This window comes from Taudactylus pleione, unplaced genomic scaffold (assembly GCF_031769625.1).
Source record: "Taudactylus pleione unplaced genomic scaffold, aTauple2 ptg000087l, whole genome shotgun sequence".
Taxonomy (NCBI): Eukaryota; Metazoa; Chordata; class Amphibia; order Anura; family Myobatrachidae; genus Taudactylus; species Taudactylus pleione.
The window spans coordinates 3,484,421-3,500,469 of NW_028284489.1; the positions used below are offsets into that span (position 1 = coordinate 3,484,421).

The following is a 16,049-nucleotide window of genomic DNA, read 5'->3' on the forward strand; positions in this document are numbered from 1 at the left end:
ACAAACCTATACGAAGAGCTGAAACACACACTGTAGTGGTAACATGGAAACAGCATGTCCCATAGTAAGCTGTATATTGCTGCACTAGGTCCTGAACATTGGTCAAACACTTGTGTGACACGAACTTAAGTAGCTTTTAAAGTCAAGATTTAACTAGAAACTTCTGGGTCCCAATAGCAAAATTTTCATGAGTCTCCCAAATTGCCTCAGGAATAGCGCGCTTCCTTACTGAGCATGCACTACACTACTCTTTCCAACATCCACCCCTCTTTCATTTTAAAGCCCTAGAATGCTGGTTTGAGTGCAGAGCATTCTGGGCTATGCTGTGTCTATGTCACACAGATCGCTCATTAGCACCCACCCCAGTAACCAGCCACCCAACATGGGCCAGTTTGCTGGAAAGCAATGGCTGCGATCCCAGTAATAATCCCTAGCAGCTCCAGTGTCTCAAGTCAAATGACACAATGTGGGAGATTTAGCAAACTTTCTAAAAAGGACTTCAGCCTGGAGGTTATGAGTATATGAAACAAATTAGCTATGACATTTAATCAGAATACTTACTTTCTTAATTTTGTGATACTCCTGTAAAATTTGATCATGGATAGTCTAAAAAAAATAAAAATAAAACACATATAATACATTTGTTCTAATTGTCACAATTGTAAAGTTCATAACAAAACCGTACTAATGTTAGGTACTGTGCTGACCTCTAGTTGTCACACTTCAGTAAGCAGAAATGTGCAGTACTAATGGTAACAAACTATTGCAATATTAAAGTTGTATCTTTAGGTGCCCGATTATCATGGAATCACAGGGAGCCTGGTGCATGCAACCAGCAAAATCATTTTGTAAACAAAACTATACATTTCTGCTAGAATGTGTATTTGTGTCTTGAATGTAGCTTGTGATTGATCTAGTGCCACATCTGCCATCTTGGTAACTTTACTTTCTTAGCCAGTAGAGAGTATATATAGTTTACGGGACAGTTTATTTTTCTTGCTTGTCTGTACCAAAAGAAAGTGAAAAAAGAAAAGAAAAAATTGTTTATACATCATAACTGCTTTTCAGCTTCAGACTTTGTACATAGTTTTGCTAGATCCCTTGTATTTCCAAGATTAAATGTTCAGTCCCTCTTAATCTGGGTACAGACAGATGCAGATCGGACTGAAATCATACACATTGTGTAGTGTGTATGCACAGTCATTCACACCTGTGTCTCTTTGCATCTTACCATCTGCTGTAATGCATGTCTGATGGGACGATACAATGCATGACACGGTGCTGTTACATGCAGCATGTAATGATACATTACGCCATCATACAGCGGATCGTGCAGTGTACACAACGTGGGCAATGTATCGTTCCATCACATCGTTGGGCCGCACCATTCTACACTGTGTACCCCGCTTAAGTTTAACAATTTTTTATCACTTTACCACAATAGTGACACCCTTCCCCTTTTCCAGTCTTCCTAAACATATATATCCTGAAACACTTCCTGCCCAGTAATCCGCTCATCTGGCCAATTCTCAAACATAATGGCAGTGTTCTAATTCTCTCTGCACATAATTAATTTTAGCTCACCTATAGTTTAGAAGACTAATAGCAGGTTACCATATAGAACATTTTTATTGTCAAATTTAACAACCACCTTATTGCTGCTTTTAAACCTCCCGCACCCTTCCACAATTGACAACTAGCAGATAAAAAAAACTAAAAAAAGTTTGCTGATTTTTTTTTTCCCTTTCATTTTTTAAAAGTAAGTTAAACCATAAATTATACAGAGAATAGAAATTCTGCTTACAATTAAGATTAATAAGATATTCCAATTCTTGCATGATGGTATAATATGTATACAAAAAATCAATTACACAAATTGGAGTAGGTTATTCCAATGCATCACACACTGTCCAGGACTTGCAAGTACATATTTTAAATATAGATGTTATTTGACTTTGGCCTAACTACTGCTTCTACCACTGTATTGCAATGAAAAGTTGTGCTGATCTTTAGTCTGCGCTCAAGTGGCAGAAACCAGTCAAAAATGGAGACTTTAGCAGGCCCAGACAAAGAGGTTGACAAGTCATATTCCAGAGAAGTTTTGTTCCAATGTATAAACTAATGGGGGGCATCCACTAGACGATTTTATCCCTGTCCAACCTCTTAACGATTTTCCCTTGAAGTTTCCCTTGAAATATGATCTTCCACTCTGAACAATTTGCAAAGGATTTGCAAAAGATTTGCAAAGGATTTGCAAAAGATCTGCAAACGATTTGCAAAAGATCTAACAATAAACTATGTTGTTTTAATCTGTAATTGAGAGCTTTCAGCTATAGTGGGCAGACAGTGGTTCATCGTTTGATCGTTCAGCATGAACTATGTGTAAACGATGTGTAAACGATGTGTAAACGATTTGTAAGCAATCAAGTGAAATTGACCTGCATGTTCAGTCGATGGAGGAGACGATCAAACGACCAGCGGGAGCGCGCATCGTACATCGTTAGAAACAATTACTGCACGATTTGCAAACGATGTTCAAACGATGTTTGAACGATTATCGAACGATTTTGTCATTATCGTTCAATCGTTCAACTTTATCGTCTAGTGGATACCCCCCTTAAGGGACTATCAACATGTTCTGGATTTTATGAAAACACCAACTTTTTTTTGTTTTCTTTTCGCCAAATCCCAAGTTCAGACTGAAGGTGTTTGTCTGCAAATTCTACTCCCAGTGGAGGTCAATATCGCTTTTGCAATGGAGACCATAGTCCAGTTCAGCATTTGTCTAGTCCAGTAATGACTCTATGACCAAGCTCTATGACTAAGGGGGTTCATTCAGAGGTGGCCGAAGTAGCGGGTGCGTCTTTATGCTAATGTCGCTAAAAAGCCCTTCCCTCTTGTACATTTGTACATCTGTGTCCGAATGTGCAAGGCCTGAGATGTTTATTTACTGCACCTTAAGACGTTGCATTTCCATCTGGTGCGTCTTAAGATTTGCCATCGGACTATGGCCTCCTATGTGAGCACCTGTGCATCTCTGTATGTAGCTGCCTTTAGTGACATGCCCAACACACTCTCATAATTCGCAACATCTGTGTGTCTTTTTAGCCACCCCTCTGTTACATCCCTGTCACCATCCAAAAATGCCCCTTGCATTGCGAGGCACAACTCAGACATATGCACAGACTGAAAACATCGGGCAACTGCATTTGATATCGACACTGCATCCACCTCTGAATCAGGCCCTAAGTCTTAAAGTTATACAATCCATACTGGTATACATAGTATAAATTTGTGCTAATACTTATGTAAACTGGCTTTTCTAAAAGTATTCTGTTCCTCTCAAAGTGGAGGAGAGATTTTTTTTAATCTGTTTTAGGATGTAGCAGTGCTAGGGCTCCTTCGTTACCCTGAGGTGGATTGCTCTTTCTACTGAGCTGTAAATATTTGAGAAACGCTGCCAAGTCACAAACAATTCTCATACTGTCCATTTCTAATTCCTCTTCTCTTGGTGGGGCACTCACCAGTGGGGCGGTTAGGATTGAGGTGGAGAATAGGGTTAGAAAAAAATAAACCACGAATCGAACATTTGTGCCGGTCGACCTACAGACATGTTGACATTTTGTCCCTTTCAACCTATTGACTATTTGGTGTTGACCTATACACTGTTATTGGCGATCTAATGAAACACACCCCATGTCTTTCAAGCAAGATTGATAATGAACACCCAACAGTTAGATGAACATTATAGTATTTTGCTGTTTTGGTATCCTAGTTGGCATCTGGGATGTGGAGAAACTTGCTCCAAAGTTTTTCCCAAGAGCAGCAAACTTAGCTGAATGAAGCAGGATGCGTTAGTAAATACCTTGTAATCCTCTGTACCCGGGGAGAGTTGTTTCAGCTGAGAATCCAGCTGTGTAAATCTGCTTGTTATCCTTTCTATTCTGGAATATAAATCTCTGTATTCATTGTATTCCGAGTTGAAGTCATTCTTGTAACCTTGGCGCTGCTCCTGAGATGAGATTGCTGCGTATTTCCTAAGACATCGCAAGATTAATTATTCAGTGCTGCTGCTAGATCAATTGAAGTGTATGGTAAGAAAGAAAGATACTTACAGGATGTAATCTGGCATCTCTGATGTAGACGTTGGAATACTGGAATTACTGCAGGCTCTGTTTAAATCTAGAAGGGGAATGAGGATATGGTGATATTGTACAGAAGGCTATTTTGTGTAAAGTATCAGCAAAAGTACGTCTCGGGTCTGGTCAAATGGTTGACAAAAAGGTTGACATTCAGAATGTTGATATTCTGAAAGTTGATAGTCATTAGGTCAACAGTCAGTCATTCTGTAGACTTGTATTTAGGGCGACATGGTTAAATGGTCAACCCATTCAAAAGATCTACATTTAACATGTCGACATGATTTTCAAGGTTAGGCTAAAATAAAAATTTCAACATGGTACAGGTCGACCTTTTCAATTTGTCACCCATTTAACCCAGTCAATCTAAACTCAGGTCTAGTATGATGGTCGACTTTCGAATCATTGGACCTTTTGGTATTGATCTTCTGAATGTCCACAATGTTTTGGCAGCCAGAAATACTTTTACCACTAGCTTACTTTTATGTATGTCCCGTACAGTTCTTCCGATTACATTTTAACAAGGCACAAAATAGGCTTCCACATGCCCATGACTCAACAATTACACACAATTTTCAGGGCAAATCCTTTTACTGCCTTCCAGGGATAACAAGACAAAATTATATAAACTCTACCACAAGCCCTTCTGCACACGGAGAACCTCCCTCTATGTAGCAGCAGATGTATAATGTAGATACATGGCACCAAAAAAAGGGCATGTGATACTGTACACAATTGGTATTAGCATCTACTATTTGACAGTTTTCCTGTTAGAACCTGTATCCTATAAGCATATGGACAGTGCGTGTGTAAACAAGTACATGAAGAAAATTTAAACCAAAATGCGTGAGACTTTTGGTAAGATCATGACCACTTAAGGGATAAGCAGAACAGCAGAAACTATGTTCAGTACTGTCACTACTAGCATTAACTAATAGCACTTACTGTACCTGGAGATCACACTATGCGCCATCATTATCAGCCGTAACCATGTAAGATAGTCAGGCAATGAGTTAAGGAATACTTTACCTTGTGAACAGTATATGTAGTGCAGATGTAGACTGTGCACAACACCTGCATTCAACAAATAACAGTCCACAAAGTTGTGGAAAAACTATGAACTTTAGGGTTATTGCAAATGCATGTGTTAGGTTATATTATACAGCATGCCCCTTCTCATAGTCTTGTGATAGTACAAAAGGCCTACACTCCTCAATAGAAGGAAGTGGAGCTGGGACCTGTACTTTATATATTTATTTTTTAGGTGTATTAATATTTTAAATCCATTTCAAACAGGTCATACAACCATTGATCTTTGATGCTTAAACTTCTGTGCTGAATCTGCTTTGGCACTTTTAAGCTCGTCACATTCCAACATCAATATCTGTAATTTAACAAAGCAGCGCCCTCACATTAACACATTGCTTTTCCAGAAGACTAAAAACAAAACCGAAAAGCAAAAAAAAGTATCGGTGGCCTTACTTTAATAAGGCAAATAACATTTACCAAATATAGGCAAAAAAGTTATTTTTATTGAAATTACAAAAAGTTAACCATTTTATATTTTTTGTAAAAATCACCAAAATAAAAAAAAGCTGTGGTTCTGTTTATTTTTTCTTCTGCTAGCTCTTGCAGTCTAGAATTAAACACTCAAAACATGTAGGAGTAATATGGTAAACAAGGCATACAGTTTTGAAAAAGCAGAAAGGGTCCCCTCAATTAAAACCTCTCTTTATTTGATACTACATGTCTCCGGCAGTCTGGAGTTTATTTCCCTCTTTCCTCTAGTCTTTTTAACACCCCACCTTTTCTACTTTCTCCTCCCTCCTTTACTTCTCAATGATACTCTATTACTCACCTCCTTTTTACCCCTCTTCTCTTTTTTCCCCCTGTATCTGGATCGGCCTCCTTTTTCTACTCAGGCGGCCAGTCTTTAGTGCTTCCAGTTGCTGTTGCACTGACCAGACACTGGCCTGTGTACGGCATTGCCTGGCTTGTGTATTTAAACTTTACAGAAGGGTAGTATATGTTGGGGGGGGGGGGGGGGGGAATCAGGGTTTTGAGATGTTCAGAGTGTTTGGAAGTTGTTTTTAGTACATCCCAGAACTAAGAGAGCACAGTGACTGGTAAGTGATATGCTGCCAGTACCATCACCCTGGGCCAGTTTAGCAAGCCTACTCACCCACCTTCCCTGGCCCCACATTCGCTATGGCTTGTAGTGCCCTTATACACCGTTATTTAACTGCTTGGAAGAGATGCAAAACAGCAGGAGGAAAGTCAATATACAGATGCACCCAGTTACATTGTGGCTGATCACACCACAAACATGTGCATGCATCGTGCCATGAGATTCCCTGCTCCTGCATACATTACGCTATGGCGCACACATGCAATCTTATGATGGCGAGTCTGCAGTGCACGTATCGTCTCACGCTATGCAAGGCGGTCTTTGCAGCGCCAGTGGCAAGAATATAGCTGGGCATATCTAATTGTTGAACAAAACAAAAATAAAAAAATGACTAACACCAGTATTTGCTTTCTGTTTAACTCCCTACTCAATGATTTGTGAGCAATGTATGGGTTAGCGTACTTAACACATGGTTACCGCACGGGAAAAATGCTGATTTGAAAAGCTCCATGTTTCATGCCTGGAGTTAACCCCCAAGTCTAACTTACCCCCACCCCCCGTCCTCCCCAAGTATTTAATCAGTTCATTGAACCTCTTAAACTCAATTATTTAATTGCTATGAGCTAGTATGCTTGTAAAGGTTTCAGCTAAAAGGATTGAAGCTCTGCTGGCTGCTGTGCACTTTACAGCATAGAACCCCAAACACTGATGGGAAGCTTGGAGAAAGAAAAAAAAACGTGCCAAAGAGAGGGATCTGCATGCTACTGAAGCAGGATTCAATGGGCTGATTCAATTGCTTATAGCTTCTGGGTTAAATGCCTGGGATATTCAATTACAGCCTGCACTTAAATGTGGATTTATTTTTGCGCCCCCTGTCTGAGCTGTTAGCACACAGCTCTAGGTACTTAACACGGAACCTATGGGTTACCAAAATCAGATGAAGTAAGGCCAAAATGCTTTGGGACTTTGTTACTCTACCTTAAAACAGTCAAAATATTCATAGGAGCAAAGTATTATTAAAAATAAAAAGGCAGTAGGAAGGCAGTCAAACTGCATGACATGGAATATTAAAAGGATCACATGGTATCTAATTTAAATATATAATCTACTTGTACTCAGACAGATCAGGTCTCCAAGGGTCCCATGTACTGACACTTAAATGTTTAGAGCCAAAACACCACCACGTAGCTATTGGATTGCCTTAGATGGACTTGATAGGTGGGTGGTCTTTAAATTCATTAAACCGTTAAAGAGCTTTCTATAATAATGAAATGTGAAAGGGAAGAGATTACAACTAAGCACAAAGAACTCCCCCATACAGCTTCCCCTCAAAAGCACATACTGGATTACGGTCCAAAACCAGAGACCAAAGGGGCAGTGAGGTGGCCAAATTTCAGATTACCATTACACATCAGACAGCCATTCAGTTCCCCTTTAGGCATTTTATTAAGCTTATGATTGCTCCTGGTTCTCACACAGGTTGGATGGTCCAAACAATGTACACCACTAATTGAAAAAGTGACCCATGCTTTTCATATTGACATAAGGTGGCTACACACTATACAATATATTGTGCTCTCTTGGTACTTTCAACCAATCTGCATGATTGAGAGTTGTACGCTATGGCAAGGTTTTTAATACAGCGCATGAATTTAGGATGGCTGTAACATTTGCATATTAGCTCACAGGGGTATAGAGAGTTTTTATAAAGTGGAGATGTTGCCCATAGCAACCAGATTCTAACTCTCACTTTAGTAAATTTCCCCCACAGTATCTGCATAAAAAGATGCAGTCTCTGATTCAGGTCTAATATACAGGAGAAACGATTAATTGGATTACAATCCCCAGACACTATATAACGTGCCGCTGTTTTGAAGATTGCATAGTATGTACGCTTGAAATTATGTGTTTTGGGATCGAATTATTGCAAGTGAAATTGCATCCGCCATGGCATTGTTACATGGTTCAGGTTTGTACCTAGCTGTACTCTTCAGTATAATCCTACTGAAAAAGCATAACACACTTAGGTTGGTGCTTGCTTTATGCTAGAACTCCTATCCAGTACTCAATTATGCTAGATTAAGGTTTTCCTCTTATCTTGATCCAGCCTACCAAAGAGTGGAATTTTTTTTTTTTTTTTTTTTTTTAAACAGTTTTAAACTTCGACACATCATTATAGCATAAATGTACCCTGTGCTTCAGTACACATTTGGATAGCACTGGGGTGGACCCTGTATAGTGAAAAAAGCACTGAACTCACCCAAGACATCCTGAAGAGTGCCACTGATTAAGTCAGAGCTATTTCCCGAACTACAGTTTTGCTTATCTTGTGTGTCCTTCTCCTTTGTACGATCGCGCTCTTTGTGCTTTCTGGATTTCTTTTTGGGTTTCCCATGTGTGGGATTAGAGTTCTGTTTGGCAGCTTTGGGATAGTCTTTCTGTGGCGGGTGGCTAAGCCTCTCTGAGGCATCCTGGTTATCAGAGTCTTTATGTTGTGTGTCCGTACTGGAGTCTGAAAGAGGATCATGGGGCGGAGGTAGGTGGGAACTTGAGCTGACTGAATCCAAAGTAGGAGGCAGCGTTGGGGGTGCTGGTGAATCCTTTCCATTGGCAGAATTTAGCTTCCCGTTGAAAGTAGCAGGCTGTGATCGGTGTGTGAAGTGGGAGATGCGGGGTTTTTTGTTGGCTAAAGGGTCGATGAACTCTGTATTTTGCAAGGGTCGTTTCTGAGAAGGTGAAGAAATAAAACATGGACACGTTAGCGTTTGACGGATTATATATTACCAAATTCTGCATGTTACACTTCCTGTTTTAATTCACTGAAAAGTAGTATGAATTCTTTCTGTATCAATTTCAAGCAGATTATCCAAACAGAATTAGTTAGGTGGATATCACATTAATTGAGGCCCAGCACCTGGATGAATGGAGAAAATAAATATTATAATATTATATATATATCTATATATATCTATATATATCTATATATCACACAAGTTATAGAAGTTGCTACATTAACATTTTAAAATCAGCACATTATAAAAGTACTCCTAAATTGAAATGCTAAATTATATATACACATCTTTCAGCACCTTATGGAGGTAACGGTGTAAAAAGGCTGCAATATATGAATATGAAATATGCAAACAATGGCAATTCCATCAATGGCACATTTTAAGAACACAACAAGACCAAGTACGTCTGGCATAGCATGCCCCAGGTAGCCAGAAATACCAATCATTATTATACAAAATCGCAGAGAGATTAAAGCTCTTATAAGACTATAAAAGATCAGGTGCAAAAATATTTACTGTTACTGGCTGGTAATTCTATAATTTGAGCAACACACAGACATTACGGTGAAGCCGAAACTACTAAAAACAGTCGAATGCTGGCCAAGATTTTGCAGATGCTCCAGGCCAAACGATAAAGAGGGGCTGAGAGATGTTGCATGGGTTTCATAAATCAAAATCCCCATTATTGTAACTTTAGTGACCCAACTAATCCAAGTTATTTTATTTCTATATCAACCAAAATGTGGCTATTTAAATACCATCACCACCATTCATTTCAGAGGTGTTTCTAGCATGTACAGTGCATCCGGATTAGTATTCACAATGCATCACTTTTTCCCACATTTTGTTGCATTACAACCTTATTCCAGAATAAATTCATTTTTGTCCTCAAAATTCTACACACAATACCCCATAATGACAAATGTGTAAAAAGTTTGAGATTTTTGCAAATTTAATAAAAAAAAAAAAAAAACCACTAAGAAATCACATGTACATAAGTATTCACTGACATTTGCCATGAAGCTCAAAATGGAGCTCAGGTGCATTCTGTATCCACTGATCATCCTTGAGATGCTCCTACAGCTTAATAGGAGTCCACCTGTGGTAAATTTAGTTGATTGGACAGGATTTTGAAATGGCATACACATGTCTATATAAGGTCCCACACTTGACAGTGCATGTCGGAGCACAAACAAAGCATGTAGACCAAGGAATTGTCTGTAGACCTCCGAGACAGGATTGTACAAATCTGGGGAAGGGTACAGAAAAATATCTGCTGCTTTGAAGGTCCCAATGAGCACAGTGGCCTCCACCATTCATAAATGGAAGAAGTTCGGAACCACCAGGACTCTTCCTAGAGTTGGCTGGCCATCTAAACTGAGCGATCGGGGGAGAAGGGCCCTAGTCAGGGAGGTGACCAAGAACCCGATGGTCACTCTTTCAGAGCTACAGCATTCCTCTGTGGAGAGAAGAGAACCTTCCATAAGGACAACCATCTCTGCAACAATCCACCAATCAGGCCTGTATGGTAGAGTGGCCACACGGAAGCCACTCCTTAGTAAAAAGCACATGGCAGCCCGCCTGGAGTTTGTCAAAATGCACCTGAAGGACTCTCAGACCATGAACTCTTTGGCGTGAATGCCAGGCGTTATGTTTGGAGGAAACCAGGCACCGCTCATCACCAGGCCAATACCATCCCTACAGTGAAGCATGGTGGTGGCAGCATCATGCTGTGGGGATGTTTTTCAGCGGCAGGAACTTGGAGACTAGTCAGGATAGAATGAAAGATGAATGTAGCAATGTAGAGAGCCATCCTGGATGAAAACCTGCTCTACAGCGCTCTTGACCTCAGACTGGGGCGACTGTTCATCTTTCAGCAGGACAACGACCCTAAGCACACAGCCAAGATATCAAAGGAGTGGCTTCAGGACAACTCAATGTCCTTGAGTGGCCCAGACTTGAAGCCAATTGAAAATCTCTGAAGAGATATGGGTGCGAAGCTTGTGGAATCATATTCAAAAAGACTTGAGGCTGTAATTGCTGCCAAAGGTGCATCAACACAGTATTGAGTGAAGGTTGTAAATACTTATGCACGTGAAAAAAAGCGAATACTTTCCGGATGCACTGTAGAAACTTATTTGAGAAAGTGAAATGACGAGGGAGAGAGGGAGAGTGTTTTTGCAGGTTGGACATTTGATTTTTACGATTAAATAAAACCAACTACTGAAAAAATGGATAGTAGTTTAGTCTTTGGAACAGACCTCTCTAACACGCTATTTAACTGTTCCACTTTTACTTCCAAATGTATAAGTTTACATTATGCCAGGGTTCTGGTCATATGTTAATGAAATTAGCAGAGATTTATAGAATAGCTTCATTGGCCAGCAGCTTAACTAAAAATACTCTATTGTCAAACAATATGGACTATTGGATTTGAATCAAAAAGTGGAAGGGAAAAAATAAAACACACACTAATTTTGAATACATTTTAATTAAACATACATCCCCTGGAGTCTGATTGCTCACATCAAGAAATTTAGTGTGAGCAACCAGATTCTAGGGGATGTATGCATGAAATATCCCCGCACAAGAAAAGTATAGAGTAGGGCAGGAAGAGGGGAGATGTCCATGCCCTGAATGCAAACTTACACGCAGTCCTGGGGCTTATTTTTTTATGTACTAGCAGGTTTACTGAAAAGCATTGGAATACTGCAATTCACTGCTGCGTTATTTAAACAGTTATAGAGTGTCAGTGTCAAATGCTAAAAGGTTTAATTATATTGAAAAAAAAAAAAAACAAATTTTGCCACATTAAAAGTAAAAGCTTTATTTCAGAAAGAAGAAATTCCTAATTTAACCCGGGAAATAATTATTAGATAAACAAGTTCTCTAGGTGGGTTTTGGTATATCTCCAGGTGCTGTGACAGTTCCAAGCATAACCTGCTACCTAGCTATATAGCAGAGCAGCTAAAGAGCCGCAGGTTACCTGCACTAGATTAAACTCAAAATAAAATTTGAGTCATGTCTGACCACGCTGAATGGTCCTGCCCTCTAAACACCATCTAGGACTGGGGTTGGAGAAGTGTCCTCAAAGGCTTGTAAACTGGAAATGAGAGCTCTAAATTGTATCAAAATCTTTTCTTGTAAGAACTCAATAAATGGGTAATCACACGCTGCCTTTGTAACTTACTTTCATTTTATTGCATCCTGTTATATTTATATATTTTTTACATTTGAAACCTAAAACTTCCAAGTTGTCACAAGACGACTAATGTATTGATAAAGGCAGTACACATGAAATATCACTAGGTGACAGCACTAGATAAAGATTAAAATCTACAACTGAACAGGAAAATTGGGAAGTGTACATGAAATGTTCCCCCATTTATTTATTGTGACATCACTAAGCACCAGTTACCACTGTCCTACGCAAAAGGTGCAACTTTATAGCTTTACCATGCACACTATTTAGGTTTTGCCATACCATGCAACAAATCCAAAATCAATGACATTACATTATGCAATACCAATACAGAAAGGACTACTTCTGGACTGAAAAATGCTGTCCTAGTGACCGGGCAAATGGTTCTCAGGCATATTGTGCAAGTCAGAGCTTGCCAGTGACAGCCTGGTTAGATTGTTTTTCTCACCACACTGCCACCTTTCTCTTCAGACAATGTATCTACAATAGAAAAAAGCAGGATGTAGAGAGCCATTCTGCAAGCAGTTAATCTGTGAAAGGTAAAAGCTAGTCCAGTTCAGCAGGAAGTTGAATCAGAGTGGAATTTGGATAAAGCTATGAGCTATAATCTCAGGATGATTCACATCCTGCAGTCCTTTTAACACTAACATTAAGCAATACTAGACACTTACAAGTTTATGAATTCTTTATACTTCACTGGTTCATTTATGACAAAAGACTGGTATGTACAATAAACTTGATCACTGAAGGTTCTTTTTTTTTTTTTTTTTTAAACAACAAACCAGTAAAATGCAGAAAAGTAAAAAAAAAAAAAAAAAAAAAAAAAAACTTTAATGAGTTCACAAAATCTTTTTGAAACCATGCCAATCTTAAGATGGGTACACTCCAGGCACCGCGTCCTTCATTGTACTGTTCCATCTGCTGTGCAAAATAGCAAAAGGAAAGATGTGAACGACGGATCGGCATACACACTATACGATGTGTACAATATAATGTTCCCATCAGCGTTATCGTAAAGTATGTACCCAGCTTAACACTGATATACAGTACATATGCAGCAATTTACACTCAAAGTGCCAAGAATGGGGGACTGCTAATTTAAGCTATCATGAACGTACTTATTCCTCAAAACTTCTACCTTCATTTTCTCTCTCTCTCTCACTCTCTAGCTGCTATCGTATTTGTTACAAAATGTTTAGACTAGTTGGAATCCATCAACATTAATGCATGACTAGATTTTAATTGAGGCCCCAAACGTTAGCACCATTTATGACAAGTCTAATACTCAAGTGAAAATTAAAAGTATGTATGTAAAATATAGTTATGGTAGACTTACCTAGATTACTCCTTTTCTTCGAGGTCCATAGGGATACCATTGGGAATATTATGGTTGGAAGATAAGGCACCAAACAGTTAAAGCTTTGGCTCCCAGACTGCCCTGGGTCCTCCTCCATATATACCCCGCCCCTAGCCATAGGACTTCAGTTTAGTTAACAAGCCTAAAGGAAGGAGAAGGAAAGAGGAGGAGGAAGAACAAATCGTACACCAGAAACACTCTTACCGAAGATGAGAAAATCTGTGACCAAAAGAAAAATCACCCAATGAAGTCAGGTGCGTCATGGTGGGAGCCCTGTGGACCTCGAAGAAAAGGAGTTATCTAGGTAAGTCTACCATAACTCCATTTCTTCTTCGGGGTCCATAGAGATCCACAGGGATACCATGGGGATGTCCTAAAGTAGTTCCCTTAGGGTGGGGGACACCCCCGAGCAGAAAGGAGAACTCGTCGCCCAAAGAAAGCTTCCTGTGAGGCAAAAGTATCAAAGGCATAAAACCTAAGAAAAGTGTGGACAGAAGACCACGTGGCAGCCTTGCACAATTGTTTAGCAGAGGCACCACAACTTAAATTCCTACTATGGCCCTACAGACTAAGTAGAATGTGCGGTCACCGTGCTTGGGACGGGAAGATCAGACTGTGTGTACACCCGAGAGATAGTCATCCGTTGCCATCTCGCCCGAGTCTGCTTATTAGCGGGCCATCCTCGATTGTTTTTGTATTATATGGTTTTCACAATCTAATTTTCTAACAGTTTGTACGCTCGACAGATAGGGAGAGCAAGAACTACATACAGGGATGCTCCACCTAAGGTCTGGAGCCTGAGAAGCTGGAACAACAATTTCTTCATTCACATGAAAACGGGATACTGGAAGGGGGATGCAATTGGGAAACCGGCTGACGTGATCCGCAGCCGGCTTCCCGATGCATTATCCCAGCGTGGGTTAAATGACAGGTGTACCTACACCAGGCGCCGCGAGCGAACAGCCGGGCGCGGGGGGTGTTTAGGTTCAGTGCACCCAGGGGGGACTTAGGGTTAGGCACCCTCCCGGGGGACTTAGGTTTAGGCAGCGGTGGGGGTGGGGGGGGTCACGGGCAGGCACTTACAGGGGGTGGGGGGTGGGAGGTTAGGGTTAAGACAACTCCCGTGGTACTACCAGTGGAACATAAAGGAGGCTGAACTCGCAGACCTCCTTGTAAAAAAAAATGTAGTAATGAAGCAATCTTCTTCTGAAACCAAACTGACAGGATAGAAACCAGCACTCTCAAAGTGGCCAGGAGAAGACCATTGTCTAACCCTGCCTGCAAAAAAGCCATTATCCTGGAAATCCTGAAGCCCTTAGGATCTTATTCCTTATGAGAACACCATTGACCAAAACAATGCCAAAACTCTAAATAGATGCTGGCACAAGCAGGCTTCTGTGCTCTACGCATCGTTTGAATTACAGAACTGGAAAATCCCTTCGCTTTCAAGATGGAAGATTCAAGAGCCACTCCATCAAAGCCAGACGGGGGCAAGTCCGGATGTCGGCAGGGACCCTGCTTTAGCAGATCCTGCAACAGAGGGAGAGGATACGGAGTGTCTACCGACAGATTCTTTATGTCGGTGGACCAATGACATCTGAGCCAAGCCGGAGCCACCAGTATTACTTATCCGCCTTTCTGCTTGAATTTCTTGAGAACTCTTGGGAGCAGGGAAATGGGAGGAAAGATACACCAACTTGAAGTATCATCTTACTGCAAGTGCGTCCATGAAGGCTGCTGTTGGTTCTCTGGACCTGGCTGCGTACCTTGTGGTTGTGGCATGGTGCCATGAGATCTCTCTGGTAGACCCCATTTGTTTACCAGGAGCTGAAAAACACTCCCGGATGGAGAGACCACTCTCCGGCATGTATGTCCTGGCGACTTAGGAAGTCTACTTACCAATTGAATACTCCCAGAATGAATATTGCTGAGGTGGCCGGAAGAGGACGTTCTGCCCAAATGAAAACCTTTGTCATTTCCTTCATGGCCGCATTACTTCTTATGCCTCCCTGATGATTGAGGTAGGCCACTGTAGTCACGTTGTCGGACTGGATCTGGATAGGCCTACCCAAGGAGAAAGTCCAGTGCCCTGACAAGTGCTTTGTATACTGCTCGCAGTTCCAGAATGTTTATTGGCATACTACTTTCTTGATTTGTCCATATCCCCTGGAAGGTGTGATGACCTGTCACTGCCTCCTATCCGCAAAGACTTGGTGAAAAGCACCCAATTTGGAATGAAGATCGGACACCCTTTTTTAGATTGTCCTTTTTAAGCCACCACAGGAGGGAGTGATGAACCTCTGGAGTGAGATCTGGGACCGTATTAAAATGATGCCATCCGTTCCACCTGGAGAGAATCAACCTTTGCAGGGGCAGGGAACGGAATGGAGCTTAGCCCACCATGTCAAAAGTCGATACCATTGATCCCAGC

General features: G+C 40.7%; 1 protein-coding gene across 1 annotated transcript in view; it reads right to left on the reverse strand.

Annotated features, from left to right (window-relative positions):
- ELL (elongation factor for RNA polymerase II) overlaps positions 1 to 16,049 on the reverse strand; it is a 106,919-nt gene that overhangs the window by 5,285 nt on the left and 85,585 nt on the right. Inside the window, exons 8-11 of the mRNA XM_088468947.1 lie at positions 8,528 to 8,993; positions 4,116 to 4,182; positions 3,866 to 4,037; positions 562 to 606 (exon numbers count right to left, since the gene is read on the reverse strand). Coding sequence (XP_088325073.1) covers positions 562 to 606; positions 3,866 to 4,037; positions 4,116 to 4,182; positions 8,528 to 8,993 — 750 coding nt within the window. The remainder of the gene's footprint in view (positions 1 to 561; positions 607 to 3,865; positions 4,038 to 4,115; positions 4,183 to 8,527; positions 8,994 to 16,049) is intronic.